Source organism: Mytilus edulis, chromosome 7 (genome assembly GCF_963676685.1).
Source record: "Mytilus edulis chromosome 7, xbMytEdul2.2, whole genome shotgun sequence".
Lineage (NCBI taxonomy): Eukaryota > Metazoa > Mollusca > Bivalvia > Mytilida > Mytilidae > Mytilus > Mytilus edulis.
The window spans coordinates 89,427,050-89,444,964 of NC_092350.1; the positions used below are offsets into that span (position 1 = coordinate 89,427,050).

General features: G+C 32.3%; 1 protein-coding gene across 3 annotated transcripts in view; it reads left to right on the forward strand.

The window, feature by feature from the left end:
- LOC139482728 (doublecortin domain-containing protein 1-like) overlaps positions 1-15,352 on the forward strand; it is a 68,622-nt gene extending 53,270 nt beyond the window's left edge. For 2 of the 3 annotated variants that reach the window (XM_071266788.1, XM_071266789.1), the window contains 12 exons: positions 137-360; positions 981-1,051; positions 1,501-1,981; positions 3,841-4,100; positions 4,467-4,629; positions 5,919-6,065; positions 6,418-6,663; positions 7,682-7,818; positions 8,443-8,529; positions 9,550-9,699; positions 10,296-10,481; positions 10,969-15,352. In XM_071266788.1, the coding sequence (XP_071122889.1) occupies positions 137-360; positions 981-1,051; positions 1,501-1,981; positions 3,841-4,100; positions 4,467-4,629; positions 5,919-6,065; positions 6,418-6,663; positions 7,682-7,818; positions 8,443-8,529; positions 9,550-9,699; positions 10,296-10,481; positions 10,969-11,025 (2,209 nt within the window). In that variant the 3' untranslated portion in view covers positions 11,026-15,352. The remainder of the gene's footprint in view (positions 1-136; positions 361-980; positions 1,052-1,500; positions 1,982-3,840; positions 4,101-4,466; positions 4,630-5,918; positions 6,066-6,417; positions 6,664-7,681; positions 7,819-8,442; positions 8,530-9,549; positions 9,700-10,295; positions 10,482-10,968) is intronic. The other variant, XM_071266790.1, reaches the window with a different exon arrangement.
- The last annotated feature ends 2,563 nt before the right edge of the window (positions 15,353-17,915 follow it).

The window sequence follows — 17,915 nt, forward strand, 5'->3', positions numbered from 1 at the left end:
TATGTTAGAAAATATTTCCCATAATGCAAAAGATTTTGAGTTATTTCTAAATGAATCTGTCTGTTTGTACACCTTTAAATGGTAACTATGGTAACAGTATTAACAAATCAGTGGTATTGTTTATTGTTTTATTCAGTGAGATAAGATCAAAACACAGCAACCAGACTTGCTTAACTGTCTCCATGCCAAATAATGAGCCATTTTCTGAAGATGAAGAAGGTCGTCCTTTGACCTTCTCTGGGTGCCCTGTGACCTTACAGGCTCGTAAAACCAACAGATATGGAAAGGCCCACCAGAGATGGCATTATGACGCAGAGACTGGGTTTATACATTCCTTTTATGCTGATCCGTACGATAAAGGTAAATATAAATAATCACATATGCCGCGCATTTATATATATCTCAAATATCAGCTATGAGTCTCAATAAAATGCTTTTTGACAAGGCAGGGGGACAAATTACTTCAACAAAATTAATAACATTGAACCGCTGGTTACCATATCTATATAAATAGGATGCAAACATTAATCCACCATTCTGCCTCTGATGAAGGTCCTTTTTGGGCCGAAACCGGTCAGGCTATGAAACATCACCAGGCGCTGTTATTTATGTGTTTTGGTATATATACTATATTTTTATACCTCAACAAAATTAGTTGGTAAGACATTATTTTGGAATATCAATATGTAGAAAACCAGATAATTTGTTTATCACTCTAACTGGGTAATTATATTACCCCCCATTTTCTACTTTTGACCAATTCTGAAAGTAAAAGCCTGATAACTCACAATGTGACATTATTTATTGTTATGTTTTCACCAGTAAAATAATGTTCAGAAGTCATGATAAGAGAATTACAGGGTGACTGAGCAGGATTTATATAAACAGAAAAACAATGTATTTAAGGGTAATCCCTTCCTTCAAGTTTATATAAAAAATGTTAGAATGATTACAACTAATTGATAATATGTATTTTGTAGAAATAACAGCTGCAAACAAAGCTGATGTGTGTACTTTCTCCATAGCTGGACAGGATAACATAGATCAACCAGTAAGTCCACAAAGTTTTTAGATATGGGAAAATTTGGTATTCAAATCCCCATTTTAGAATCTGTATAAAATTTCCAAATAGCCTATTGTTCTGAAAGTGGTGTTTAAATAAAAAAAATCAATTAATTATTGAACATATCATCGTTCAAATGTTATAAGGTGGTCTATATCACTTCAAGGAGATAACTCTGTAAAAATTAGCTAATGTTTAATTATATTCTATTGTCAACGAAATATTAAGCTTCTCAATGATCAAAATTAGTGTTTCTCAAACTACTATATATCCAATGAAATTTTTCCAATAAAGTATGTGGTTCAATTTCTATGAAATTTTTATATTTTTGACAAAGTGAATGGTTTGGCAAAATTTTTTGAAAATTAAACAAGCCAAATTGATTTTAGTCAAGGTGTTTGGTATCACCTTAACATTGTTAAATTTAATGATTGCAGGGTTATGTTGCTGAGATTCCTTTGTCGACAGGAGATAAACAATGCAGAGAATATCTTGTTTGTACATCATGTGCTAGAGCCATGAGGGGCAGATACAAAATAAACAAACTTCAAAATAATGTCCAGTTCTCATGTTCAATGGGCGAAGGTAGGTTGAGAGAATATCTTGTTTGTACATCATGTGCTAGAGCCATGAGGGGCAGATACAAAATAAACAAACTTCAAAATAATGTCCAGTTCTCATGTTCAATGGGCGAAGGTAGGTTGAGAGAATATCTTGTTTGTACATCATGTGCCAGAGCCATGAGGGGCAGATACACAATAAACAAACTTCAAAATAATGTCCAGTTCTCGTGTTCAATGGGCGAAGGTAGGTTGAGAGAATATCTTGTTTGTACATCATGTGCTAGAGCCATGAGGGGCAGATACAAAATAAACAAACTTCAAAATAATGTCCAGTTCTCATGTTCAATGGGCGAAGGTAGGTTGAGAGAATATCTTGTTTGTACATCATGTGCTAGAGCCATGAGGGGCAGATACAAAATAAACAAACTTCAAAATAATGTCCAGTTCTCGTGTTCAATGGGCGAAGGTAGGTTGAGAGAATATCTTGTTTGTACATCATGTGCTAGAGCCATGAGGGACAGATACAAAATAAACAAACTTCAAAATAACGTCCAGTTCTCGTGTTCAATGGGCGAAGGTAGGTTGAGAGAATATCTTGTTTGTACATCATGTGCTAGAGCCATGAGGGGCAGATACAAAATAAACAAACTTCAAAATAACGTCCAGTTCTCGTGTTCAATGGGCGAAGGTAGGTTGAGAGAATATCTTGTTTGTACATCATGTGCTAGAGCCATGAGGGGCAGATACAAAATAAACAAACTTCAAAATAACGTCTAGTTCTCATGTTCAATGGGCGAAGGTAGGTTGAGAGAATATCTTGTTTGTACATCATGTGCTAGAGCCATGAGGGGCAGATACAAAATAAACAAACTTCAAAATAACGTCCAGTTCTCATGTTCAATGGGCGAAGGTAGGTTGAGAGAATATCTTGTTTGTACATCATGTGCCAGAGCCATGAGGGGCAGATACAAAATAAACAAACTTCAAAATAACGTCCAGTTCTCATGTTCAATGGGCGAAGGTAGGTTAAAACATTTATCAAAACTGTTGTACAGTCCATCCATATAGATTATTTCCAACAAAATTGGGAAACAGATATACGTTTACTTTTCTACATTGGTTAGAGGTATAGGGGGAGGGTTGAGATCTCACAAACATGTTTAACCCCGCCGCATTTTTGCGCCTGTCCCAAGTCAGGAGCCTCTGGCCTTTGTTAGTCTTGTATTATTTTAATTTTAGTTTCTTGTGTACAATTTGGAAATTAGTATGGCGTTCATTATCACTGAACTAGTATATATTTGTTTAGGGGCCAGTTGAAGGACGCCTCCGGGTGCGGGAATTTCTCGCTACATTGAAGACCTGTTGGTGACCTTCTGCTGTTGTTTTTTATTTGGTCGGGTTGTTGTCTCTTTGACACATTCCCCATTTCCATTCTCAATTTTATTTTATATTGTAATGTGCAAGCCATCAACCTGTAAAACAAGTATTAACATCAATACCGAACTTCAAAGTAAAATTCAAAAAAGATTAGACCATAAACACTGACAAGATCAACCATTAGATTTTATCAACTGATTTTGCAATTATCCTAGATTCTCCGAAATAGAAGGCCATACGGTTGCCTATAATTGCTTACATCCACTTGGGTGGATAGTTGTCTCATTGACAACTTTACCACATATCTGCAAACAACTGTCATATTCCTGACTTGGTACAATGTACAAGCATTTCGCAAAGAAAAACTGTGGATTTAACCTTAGTTTTATAGCTAGCTAAACTTTCTAGATGTCAGACAACATAACGTTTTCAACAACAGATTGTATTTATATATTGTCAAGCTCTTAGTTGCATTAATTGACAAAAGTTGCTATGAAAATATATTGATTTATTAAGAGTTATCTTTCTTTCATTAAACCTTGTTATACTTCAGAAATACATTCTGTATAGCAGATTATTTTCGTCAGGTTTAAATTTTTGCTTATTTTCCAGGATAGAACAGAAACACCAAGATAAATTTCGCCTATTTAAAAGTGCACGTGAAAAGATATTGATAAAAGTTTTGAAACCGCCAAAATAATAACCACCAAAATATTTTGTATACCTTATTCAATGAAAAGTTACCTGCTATATCGTATGTTTTCCAATGACTTGTATGAATAAAACTTTCTTTCTGATCCAAAGATCTGATTAATCTTAATTCTTTATTTATAACAGCTAAGAAACTAAAACTACAGCAAATAGGAAGTTTTAAAGTCTTGAATGGAAAAGTAGATCTATCTACACATGAGGCTTTACTATCTCTACAAGACTGGGAACATAAGCTCCGTACTTTACGTGACGAAACCAATGTACGCACTATAGCCAAGGAAATATCTGCAGCCAAAGCAGTTAAAACTGTTAAAATTCTTGCCTACAAAAATGGTGAGGGACGATTACGACCAGGAGAACTTATATGTGGATCTACCATAGAGGGCGTATGTATAGATTTTCTGTTCAGCCATTTTTGTTTTTAAAATGAAGAAGGGGAATATATAGATTTCACAATTATTCTAGATTTTTTGAAAAAGAAACCAATAGTCTTGCTCAAAAAGGACTAGATTAAATTTGTTAATACATCTGATCTGGCTTAAGGGAATGCTATTAAACCATTGACAGTGGGTTTTTTTCCAATTTCAATAAGTTATTAATTTGAGGTATAACTTTTTTTCCCCTAGATTCTTTGCATATTTTCTTACTATTTAAAATATCATGCTAAAAAAGCATTGAAATTTCATACAGTTTTAAATTTCATTTCTACTTTTATTATAGTTTATTAACGTCTAGTTTCTAAATATTTTCAGATTTTGGACCAGTGTACATACAGACTGGGACTAAATAGTGCTGCACGTAGGATATACACCGAGGACGGTACAATGGTGATGGAGATCGAGGACCTAATAGACTGGGCCGTAGATAATTATAAAACATTGATGGCAGAATACCTACAAGGAAAAGATACCAAAGGTAATCATCTAATCCTTAGGCTTGATAAACTGACTCAAAGGTAATCATCCAACCTTAAGGCTTGATAAACTGACTCAAAGGTAATCATACAACCCTAAGGCTTGATAAACTGACTCAAAGGTAATCATCTAATCCTTAGGCTTGATAAACTGACTCAAAGGTAATCATACAACCCTAAGGCTTGATAAACTGACTCAAAGGTAATCATCCAACCATAAGGCTTGATAAACTGACTCAAAGGTAATCATACAACCCTAAGGCTTGATAAACTGACTCAAAGGTAATCATCCAACCTTAAGGCTTGATAAACTGACTCAAAGGTAATCATCCAACCTTAAGGCTTGATAAACTGACTCAAAGGTAATCATCCAATCCTTAGGCTTGATAAACTGACTCAAAGGTAATCATCCAACCTTAAGGCTTGATAAACTGACTCAAAGGTAATCATCTAATCCTTAGGCTTGATAAACTGACTCAAAGGTAATCATACAACCCTAAGGCTTGATAAACTGACTCAAAGGTAATCATACAACCCTAAGGCTTGATAAACTGACTCAAAGGTAATCATCCAACCTTAAGGCTTGATAAACTGACTCAAAGGTAATCATCCAACCATAAGGCTTGATAAACTGACTCAAAGGTAATCATCTAACCTTAAGGCTTGATAAACTGACTCAAATGCAATCATCCAACCCTTAGACTTGATAAACTGACTGAAAGGTAATCATCCAACCCTAAGGCTTGATAAACTGACTCAAAAGTAATCATCCATAACCCTCAGACTTGATAAACTGACTCAAAGGTAATCATCCAACCCTTAGACTTGATAAACTGACTGAAAGGTAATCATCCAACCCTAAGGCTTGATAAACTGACTCAAAGGTAATCATCCAACCCTAAGACTTGATAAACTGACTCAAAGGTAATCATCCAACCCTAAGGCTTGATAAACTGACTCAAAGGTAATCATCCAATCATAAGACTTGATAAACTGACTCAAAGGTAATCATCCAACCCTAAGGCTTGATAAACTGACTCAAAGGTAATCATCCATAACCCTAAGACTTGATAAACTGACTCAAAGGTAATCATCCAACCCTAAGGCTTGATAAACTGACTCAAAGGTAATCATCCATAACCCTAAGACTTGATAAACTGACTCAAAGGTAATCATCCAACCCTAAGGCTTGATTAACTGACTCAAATCGATTAGTTGCTTGATAATTAGTTTCATGAAATTTTTTAACAATTTGCTTATAATTTTTTTCAAATGTGACTTAATATTACAGTTGATGACCTTGAACTTGAGCAGGAAACAGAGAAACAGGAACAGGAAACAGAAAAATTGGATGTACAGGGTAAAAATTTACGTGAACGAGGTGAAGGTGAAGGTCAGGACAGTCAAGAAGAAGTTCAACAGGATAAAGATTCTGCAGGTCAGTTTTTAGCCTTGGATCCTGGCTCTAATTTAACAGTAGAGCCAGAATACAACAACAAGTTTTCCTTTATTGGATGTTAAAATGATGCATTGTGGGACAGCATCATTTCTTGACAAATGGTCAGAAATATTCATATATATACCCAAAAATGTTTTGAAAATTATTTTAAAAGTCATGTAAAATACAATTTTTCATTAATAATCACAAATAGTACTACATTTATTAACTTTACAGTAAGTGAGTTACACTCCATCAAAATGTAAACAAAAGGACTTCTCAGCTTGGTTAGAAATAGAAAACTAAAGATATATTCCAAGGGGAGAGCTGAATCAATGTTTCTTTATTACAGAGGTGGACCAACAAGAGGCTAATAAGTTAGCTAAAGAACGGGAGATGGTTCTGAGTCAGATTCAGATTCCCGGAACAGAGACCATCCTAAGATATCCTATAGAAGTATGGATCTCCAGTGGAAAGGACTTTGTTGCTCCAGAAATTGTAGAATCCAAAATTGAAAACAGGAGAAAGAAGCGAGTTTTCAGATCAGCTGTATCACTGGAACTTGATATAGAAAAACATATTCTAAGACAAATGAAAGGTAAACTAAAACATGTTCTTAGGTAATCAAATTTTCTTAGGTAATCAAAAACATATTCTAAGACAGATGATAGGTAAACTAAAGCATATTCTAATGTTATCAAAAACATGTTCTAAGGTAACCAGAAACATATTCTTAGGTAATCAAAAACATGTTCTAATGTAATCAAAAACATGTTCTAAGGTAATCAAAAACATGTTCTTAGGTAATCCAAAACATGTTCTAAGGTAATCAAGAACATGTTCTTAGGTAATCTAAAACATGTTCTAAGTAATCAAAAATATGTTCGAAGGTAATTAAAAACATGTTCTAAGGTAATCAGAAACATGTTCTAAGGTAAACAGAAACATGTTCTAATGTTATCAAAAACATGTTCTAAGGTAATCAGAAACATGTTCTAATGTTATCAAAAACATGTTCTTAGGTAATCAGAAACATGTTCTAAGGTAATCAAGAACATGTTCTAAGGTAATCAGAAACATGTTCTAATGTTATCAAAAACATGTTCTTAGGTAATCAGAAACATGTTCTAAGGTATTCAGAAACATGTTTTAATGTTATCAAAAACATATTCTAAGACAAATGAAAGGTACTCTAAATTCAGAAATTATTGCGTGCAGTTATGATTGTGAGAAAAATCCTGTTTAATCCATATAAAATATCTCAAAATGCAAGTTTAGATTATTGCGTTTACAACTCTGTCGCATTTTTCGCAATAATAAAAACTTTGCAATAATTTCTGAATTTACAGTAATCAAAAACATATTCTAGGGTAATCAAAAAACATATTCTAAGACAAATGAAAGGTTAGCAAAATCAATTTAGAAGATAAAATGAAACGTAAAAAAAACTTATTTTAAATGAATGACTGTAATACTTTCTGTCTATGAAGAAATCACATAAAAAATGTGGTGCACACTGAATAACTCGTGTAGCAGGTTTTTTTTTAAATCAAACTTATTTTCTGGTTAGAGAGTTTAACATCCTAATGTTATGATATATAACCTATTATTTACAGCAAGGAGATATGAAGAAATGGATCCTGGAGAATTGAAGCCAACCAGAAGTTCTAAACAACCTGTTGTTATAGAGGGTAACTGGCAGGAACCGTCTGTAGAGGAACAACTCAAACATGATACTGTCCACAAGTTAGAGGTAGAATTCACACACTAAGACTTACTATAATTTCAACAACTCAAACATGAAACTGTCCACAAGTTAGAGGTAGAATGGTTACAACTCGCACACTAAGACATTAGATGTTAGCAATTATAGGTTATTGTGCTGCCTTTAACAATGAGCAAAAACCATACTGCATAGCAAGCTATTACATACACTGACATGACAAAATGTAGATTAATTCAAAAGATAAAACCTGATTTATGTGCAAAACAGTAAAATGAAAACAAATATAATATACATAAAGAAAGACAACTACTGAATTATAGGCTGCTGACTTTGGACAGGCACATCGGGAATGGAGCTGGCGTCCAACCCTCTTGTTTTTCATGTGTAATGCCCTTTCCTTGTACAAACTTGTTTCATCAGAGACATAAGCAACTACAGGCAACGGCATAACCCCAACCAAAACCAAACTAACATTGACCTGCAAGATAGCTTTCTGAATATGATGAACAGTTTGCCACTCCATATTAAACTATTTCTCAATTAAAAACAATATTAAATTATAACCATAAGAACCACATTCAAACATTAGACATTACAAAAGAGTGGAATTCTGAGTTAATTTTTGTAATTAAGGTTTAATTTATTTTCCAGACCCATCTTGCTGAGGTGAAAAAGAACCAAAAAGAAACAACGAAGACTATAGGTACTTCAGGACGTTTATATAAACAGCCTGATACGGTATGTAGACTTTAAACTTATTAGCAGACTTAAATATTGGATTAAGAATGTCAGGACTTCAAATTATAGAAATCTTCAAAAATTCATTTAAAAATTTATTTAAAAATTCATTATGCTGCATATTTTCTTTTTGTACAGAGATATTGTATGTGTTAATTTTATTAGATAAATGTTATATGTAATAGAAGTATATTGAGTTTTTATTGGCTGTACGTCTAATCACCTGATTCCAATATGTACAAAAGTTACCAAAGAATAGAATTATTAGCTCTGTCCTACTAAGTGTTAACACTTTTTTTACACATTGTTTGCTTGTACCTGTGACAGATAACAGGTGATGTTTTTTTTTTAAATCACAAATTTTATTAAGTAGATAACTTTGTATTTAGCGAAATGAATCATTTATAGAAATAAGAAACAATAAATTATTACTGGTATAAAAAATCTTTTGCTTTGAAATTGACATATATGCAGTTTTCACTCTAATGACTTATAATATTTATTGCACATGGAATAATACTGCTTTCCTCAAAACACACTATCTGCTAAAGGATAAGATATTACTGTAATTTAGAAATTATTGTGTGCACTTGTTATTGCAATCTTTGAAGGATGGATTAAAATGCGAGATAAATTATTTTGATGTCAAGAATCTGCATTCAAGTCTATAAAAATAAGATATTAGAATGCGAATTATTATTGCAATATGCAGTCAGTCGCATTATTCACAATAATTTTGGAATTGACAGTAATTAAATATTTTATTGACTTGAAATATCAGGTTTAGAATGTCAGAATTTTTTTTTAAAAAAGTACCGAAATAAAGTGATGAATCAAGTTTTTACATAAAATTATTTTTAGTGCTAACAAAATGTGATTTGTCTCTTGCTTTCATTTCCAATAAATTTTCAAAATACAGCACTCAGTTGTGAAAAAAACCCAAAGGTCATGAATTTACATGAAATAGAGGAAAAAAAATTACTGAAAACTTAAAATTTGAAACAATTCTGATTATTTTAGAAAAGAGTTATGGTTTATCCAAATGGAGAGAGTTTGGAAAGAGCTGTGTATGTGTGGGGCAATACTATAGAAGAACTTCTAGATAACTCCACAGCTAAACTTGGAATGTGGCAGAAGGCGAGATTTATATATACAATGGAAGGCAAGCTGGTGAGTTACTAAAGTAATAGCTGATCTGAAATTCAAGATGACCATAATAGTCTATTGTCATATTACCGACTTCTGACTACGAGTTCGATATTTTTTCTACATGTTACCTACTCTGTGGTAAGAGTCATCCTTGTACTTGGTCAATTATGAGCAACCAAAAGAAGTAAAATCAAATATATAAACAGTGCAATTTTGGGGGGAAATTTTACTGCTATCTGATGACTTAGTCATGTATAGAAAGCATTAAACAGTAAACTTTCCCTCAAAACTGTACCCATTAAAATCTTGAATTTACTTATTTACATTACTCTTGCTTGACCGAGTACCAGGATGTCAAACCACAGAGAAGGTAACAAGTCGAAAAAATATAAATTCTGGAGTCAAAAGTTGGTAATATTAAAAATATTCTATTGTAACATGCCAAATTCATAATTTCAAGTTTTTAAGATAAGTGATAATTTTTGATCATTTTTTTTTCAAATCTGTTAAATTTATTTTCTAGTAATTTAAAATTAGACTTCTTGGATCTTGATTAGATTTTTCACAGTTTACTAGTTTATGATTGAAATTACTGACAAGTTATTGGTCCATTATAGGTAACAAAGTTCAACGATATAAACAAAGATGAGCTGTTATGTGTTTCTGGTGGTAAACCATTCACTAAACCACAGGGATACAGGGATGTGATAGAGATAAAAGCTAACTGGACAAGGGCAAGGAAAGAATACGGACCATCTGCTACAGATTTTACTGTAGACGCTCCTCTTAATCCTAAAGTCAATGTAAGCCAGATTTTAATATTTTACTTTTGAAATTTTGTATTTTTGTGAAACCTTTGCTGTCACAATTTTAACAAGTACATGACACAGAAATTTTCATATTTATAAAGTCATCACAAAAAATTATGAATTTACAAAAAATGAATGATTGATTAATATTACTAGATATTAAACAGTTTTTTCTTAGTTCGCTCATTTGGATTTTGTTAATTCCAACAGTATGTACAGAATGAGCAAATTTACTAGTAAATAAACCATATCTTTACTTTCACCATAATAGTTTTACATGGCCAATTTAATTTGAATAAACTTGGTTAATTCAGGTTGTATTTGCATTAATATTCTCCATTGAATGAATTGGTTTATCTCATAACATCTTATTCTTCTCCAGTTGTACATGTTCATTTGAAATCCAAGATGGCCACTAGTGTTCCAATTTTTAGACTATCTTTGCAGCCATGTTATCAGTCGGTTTAATTTATATTTTCAGGTTGACCCTTTTGGACCCCCAGCTTTGACAATGCCACCAGAAGAGACCGCGAACTGATGCAATAATTGTTAGAAGTAAAGAACTGCCAATTGATTATAATGCTTGTATTTAAACAATATTTTCTATGTAGTGTTAGTCCCTTTAAGAAATGCAATTTTGCTAAAGAGAATCTCAAAATCTTTTGTGCTTTCTTGATTTCACATTTATTTATGTTGATAGAAATCCAGATATTACTTCTCCATCTGGCAAGCTAGGTTCACAAAAGACAAAGTGTTTTTGTTTTGGTTTATTGCTGTAACTAGTGCAGTAAATAAATGTATTACATTGACCCCCTTCTAAAAAAATTGCTTCCCCATAGAAGGAAGTATCATCTATGATTTAGGTTGTATTGATTGAACTAAAAATGAAGTAACTACTGATTGTATGCTTAATTTAAGAAGAAAACAACTTTTAGAAAAGGGACAATACCAGATGGACTCATTATTAGACATGAAAACTGTTCATGCATGACTGAGTGTATTAGTGAATGACAATATTCAGAAGTAGATTTGACTGATGATCATTTATTATATGTTAAAATTTGTTTAAATGGACAAAAAAAAACAGTTGAAGAGAAAAGATTGTTGATCAGTTTACACTACAGCTCAAGAAAAGATTGTTGATCAGTTTACACTACAGCTCAAATGTATTTTGTTATTTTTACCTGCCCACTGTGGTCAGTCGACTCTTGCCCAATGAAATTCAATTTGAAAGATTGAAAAATTTTGAATACACAAATTTCTTATGTTTTCCACTATATTAATTGTATGTTAAATTTTTATGATGAAAGAGAAGAATTTACATGTGTACTCCATAAGGTTGCCACATTGGACCACCTAGTTAGAAGTTTGCCCATTTTGTGTCGGTTTCTTTGTGTCAAATCCCATGGTGGACGGGTAGAAATAACAAATGTCCTCCAGAGCTTAAGTGTATGATAATTGTAATTAATCATTTTGCTTGTGATATTTTTGGTATAAGAATTTGGACCATTGTACAGTTACAGCCATTCAATATGAATCTTGTTTCTGAAGTACTGACTTGCTTGTTCTAGAAATTTATAGGTTTCAATTTATAGGACAAGTAAGAAGGGAAAAAAAAATGATAAACTAAAATTTGTCAGAAACAAAAGATTTGTTTTGAATGGTGGTTGTATTGTTTTGTCTGTGATATCACTGTTTGCTCAATTTTACATGTTTGTCAAATCTATTCTCATTTATTTTGTAAAGTTTTTAATATTGTAAGTATGATGTTTTAATGTCCTGGATATTTGGTATATTACTATTATATCCAACGAATACCTTTTTTTGTTGTTGAATGGAACAATTTGTACATTGAATTCACAAGTTCAAATTATTTGTAACTCTTGCAGTTATATTTTGCTATTTGTTTTTGGTGGTAAAATAGCACACGAAGAGACAAATCCAAATTATTTGTTTGTTGGTCTTAAGAATAGAGATTAAGAAATTTTTGTTCTATAGAGGGAGGGATGACTGTTCAACTCTTTTGTCTTTTTGTCTTTTTTAGAATGTTTACATTTAATACAGACCAGAATAATTTTGTATATTTTTTTAGATTTTACTTTCTGGGTGAAGGCTGATTTAAGGATGTTTGCTCCTCCATTTTTTGATTTTTTGCCAGATTTTCGGAATCCTCTGGTTTTATCCATGTATTGTCATTAAAAAAAATTGCCCACTAACCCCTACTTTTCTTTTCATAATTTTATTACATAAAGCTTGAAAAGCCATATTTCAAAGTTTTAAAAAGCTTGTTATTTTTTAACAGAGTAGCGAACATCCTTAATTGACTTATTTTGTTAGAAAATATTGCCAGATGACATATGTGAGGCCAAATATAAAGATAAAGAGTGGGATGCTTATTTTTATTATATTTTTAAATTGATTTACTTTTTATCATTTTGTATATATATATTTGTATAATATATGTCTTCTGTAGTAAATATGTACTAACTTTAAAACTTTATATTTGGACATAGGGTAGATTTACAATAATATAACTAGAAAAGAATTTATACTTTTTTATTAGGGGATTACAGTTTTATTAGTTTATCCTTACTTTTTTTACATAAATTGTCATCCTCCCTTTTTTTTTACTAAAAATCCTGTCCTGTCTTTTTTTCAAATTTCATCCTAGCTCCCCAAACAATTAAATGGTAGCTCCCTCATATATTGTATTTTGGCATATTATTGCGCTCTTATTAAAGAGACTTTCAAATCAAAATTAAAAAGATGCGGAGAGTTGGTATAACATGTTTTGTTTTGTTCGTATTGTGGTTTGAATTTATTTTAACAAATATATTACTGTATGTTGGGAAATATTTATACCCCTACTCAAAAGAAAAAGGAACAATGGTAAAGATCTTTCTAATTTCCCTCAACAACATAGGCAGATCCAGGGGAGGGGGGAAATATTTATACCCCTACTCAAAAGAAAAGGGAACAATGGTAAAGATCTTTCTAATTTCCCCTCAACAACATAGGCAGATCCAGGGGAGGGGGGAAATATTTATACCCCTACTCAAAAGAAAAGGGAACAATGGTAAAGATCTTTCTAATTCCCCCTAACACAATAGGCAGATCCAGGGGAAGGTGGGGAGTAATATTTTCCACTGTGCAGAATATGTGTATGTCTTTTTCACTTTTCATTTGTTTTAAGGAGGTAGACCTAGGTTAAGGGAAATAACTCTTAAAATCATCAGTACGTTTGTGTCAACCATTTTCAAAAATATATTCTAAGCGTCTAGGTTACATAGATTATTTTCAATCTGTTTCAGGTAAATGCTTAAAATACATTGATGAACTTGACTTTTACAAACGTATAACTGATTTACGGAGTTATCTCCCTGAACCAAGGTCTACCCCCTTAACATTAGTTTCGTATTTTTATATGGATCTTTATTGTTGTAATATTTATAGTTTATCTGTTGGTGTGTTTTTAACTACATTCCAGGAGAGAGTTATCACCTTTTCAAACTTTAGAAATAGGAGATGTATTTTTCCTGCAGACTTCCTTCACTGAGATTTGCTACATCCAATATTTCTCCATTTTGTATTTACATTGTTTTTTCATAAATGTGTTATCATACTGTTTGCTTTAATTCCTAATGTTACAAAACAAAAAATAGAATCAAAATGCATTTGAATCAAATTATTATGAGCTAATTAACATGATTTAAAAAAAATGCCAGTCAATTAACGATGGCATTCCAATAACTTTCGACAACTGCCACTTAATTTACAATGAAAATAAAGAAAAGGCTTATTTTGAAATTATATTCTTACTGTACTTTTATCCACTTGTTTAAGGGTCACAGTAATATGTTCACAGGGTTCAATTTCGGTTTTAAAAATAAATCTTAGAAAATAAATAATATATTCTACAGCTTAGTTATATTTAGTCATTTTCATGGTATATATATTTCCACTCCATTTTTGCTTCATGACAAAAAAATGTACTTTTAGATGATAAAGAACTCAACCAATTTTGATGAATCATGTTAAATGGTTTCAAAAAATAATATTTGTAACGATAATTATTTGGTACCTCTGACAAATCACTATACGGATGTGTTAATTAAGGAAACACAGTAAAATTTTAACCAATTTGACGCTAACAATAGCCCAAAATGAGCTTTTTTTATGCCCCACCTACGATGGTAGAGGGGCATTATGTTTTCTGGTCTGTGCGTCCATTAGTTCGTTCGTTCATCCTTCCATCTGTCGGATTGTCGATCTGTCCCGCTTCAGGTTAAAGTTTTATGTCAAGGTTGTTTTTGATGAAGTTGAAGTCCAATCAACTTGAAACTAAGTATTCATGTTCCCTATGATATGATCTTTCTAATTTTATTGTCAAATTAGTGTTTTGACCCTAATTGCAGGGTTCAGGTCATTTTTTGTGAAGTTGAAGTCCAATCAACTTGAAACTTACTATATATATGATCTTTCTAATTTAACTGCTAAATTAGAGTTTTTAACCCAATTTCACGGTCCACTAAACATAGAAAATGATAGTGCGAGTGGGGCATCTGTGTACTATGGACACATTCTTGTTATGGCTGGAAATGACCATATCAACCAGAGCTGTATAGGGTAGTCTCATTTAACCAAACTCTCCTTTTCTTCAAATCATCTATATTTATATATATTTAATTATTTTGTGAGGTTTAAGCCAATATATCATTTAAATCATACAAATCTTTTTTTTTTAAGTCAGTGCATTTGCAAGCTATTTAGCTTTGTTAGAAATTTTACAAATGTTGAAGTTTTCTTAATTGTATAGGAGCTTAGCTCTGTCAAAAGAGGAATAGAAATAAAAATATAAAAGTAAAGTGTTTGTTATGTTTTTGTCTCGCCTGCGAAATCTGTCACAGAAAACTGGCAGAAAACAAGATATTTCAACAGCCAGTGATCTGGCAGCGACTTCTGTCACAGAAAACAAGATATTTCAACAGCCAGTGATCTGGCAGCGACTTCTGTCACAGAAAACAAGATATTTCAACAGCCAGTGATCTGGCAGCAACTTCTGTCACAGAAAACAAGATATTTCAACAGCCAGTGATCTGGCAGCAGCATGGTTGACAAATAACTTAAACTTTTAATATTTCAGAAGGTAGCAGATCTAGATACTTGAGGTGGTACCCAACACTTTCACTAAAATTAATTTGGCTCGTTTAATTTTTATAAAATTTTGTCAAAGTGTTTACTTTGACCATTTTACAAAAATCAAAAAATTTCAAAAATTTTGAACCAACCGTATTGTCAGAAAAAATACACTGGTTATATAGCAGTTTGACAAACACCAATTTTGATCATTGAGAAGCTTAATATTCCCTTAACAACACAATGTAGTTAAAACGTTTAGCTGACTTTACAGAGTTATCTCCCTGTAGTGTTAGGTACCACCTTAACACTTTGTATACAATTATGTCCTTTGGTTCAGTCTTTGATATGTCTTTTGGTTCAGTCTTTGATATGTCTTTTGGTTCAGTCTTTGATATGTCCTTTGGTTCAGTGACTACTTGAAAAAAGATGCTTCTTCCTATCAACTTGACCTCAACCTCATCTCATGGATCAGGGAACCATGTTGAGTTTTCTTGGTCAATATCTAAGATAATATAAGCTGTAGGTCTACTATACCGTTTAGTGGGTAAATTTCGTAGGGTGTAAATTTTCCCTTATTTCGCCGATAGAACAAAATTGCCAAAATAAACTCTGCCAATTTAAAAGGTTACATGAAAGGTATTGATAAAAGTTTTAAATTTGCCAAAATATTTCGTCTATATTATTAAATGCAAATCGTGAAATTTTACAACTGCGAAAATAACCCGCTATACGGTATTTGGTGCATGTAATAATTGTAAGGTGTACATGTCTCTAAACTGGCAGTAGTTATTTGAACTTGACCTCTTTTTTATCATTAGACAATGTAAGTTTTTGTGGTTTGGTTTATTTCTCAGATAATATAAACAATAAGTTAATCATATTTGGAATATAGAACAATTGTTGGGTGTATATGCATGTCTGTCTGGCAGGGTTCATATGAATTCAACCTTGTTTTCATTCTTCAATGGTCAATGATAAGCTTTTATAATTTTGTCAGTTTATTGGATACTAAAAGGTGCACATGTCTATCTGGTGGGGTTCATATGACCTCATGTTCATGGTTCATTGGTCAAATTAAAGATTTTGTGGTTTGATCTGTTTCTCTGGTATTATTAGTGATAGGACCACTATATTTGGTGTATGGAATTATTGAAGGTGTACTAATGTCTATCTAACATGAATCATCAGACCTAAACCTCATTTTCATAGAGCATTGATATTGTTAAGTGAACGTGATACTGGCAGTTAAACCTTCATATAACAGACTTTTGATATGAAATCAATGATAAGTAAACAGGCCTGACATTTCAACATTGGCACTCCTGTTGTGTATTAAGTGTATATTATCAACTGCTCCTCATTGCTAAGAATTATGATATATACAAAGCCACCCTGTCAGTAATTTGTAATATTGTCACAGCCACCCTGTCAGTAATTTGTAATATTGTCACAGCCACCCTGTCAATAATTTTTGAGAGACATGAGGCTTTACAATGTTGACACAGCCACCCATCAGTCATCTTGGTGAGACACATGGCCTTATATATACACAGCCACCCTGTCAGTAGTTTGTAATACTAGTATTTACACAGCCACCCTGTCAGTAATTTGTGATACTAGTATTTACACAGCCACCCTGTAGTAATTTGTAATATTTACACAGCCACCCTGTCAGTAACTTGTATTATTTACACAGCCACCCTGTCAGTAATTTGTAATATTTACACAGCCACCCTGTTGTTAATCTTGGTGAGACATCTGGCTTTATTATATTTACCAGTTATTCTCTATTTAGGATGAATTGTTTATCATCTACAATATTCTACAAATGCATGGTTTTATGACACAATGGACCGTAATATATCCTTGTAATTCTAATGCTAGGCTTTGAGCATTCCTGGTGAAAGATTGCTTTTAATAATTTTATACTCTCAATACTATACCATATTACTACGGCGTTTAGAATAACTTCAGGTTAAAAATCTTGAGCTCGATGACTCTACAAACTTAAGTCTGGTATTACAGAATATTCTGTGAAGAGTTACAATTTGTTTTTCTGGTGTTACAGAAAATTCTATGGAGTGTTTCAATTTGTTTTTCTGGTGTTACAAAAGTTCTGTGAGTGTTTCAATTTGTTTTTCTGGTGTAACAAAAATTCTATGGAGTGTTTCAATTTGTTTTTCTGGTGTAACAAAAGTTCTGTGAGTGTTTCAATTTGTTTTTCTGGTGTTACAAAAGTTCTGTGAAGTGTTTCTATTTGTTTTTTCTGGTGTTACAAAAGTTCTGTGA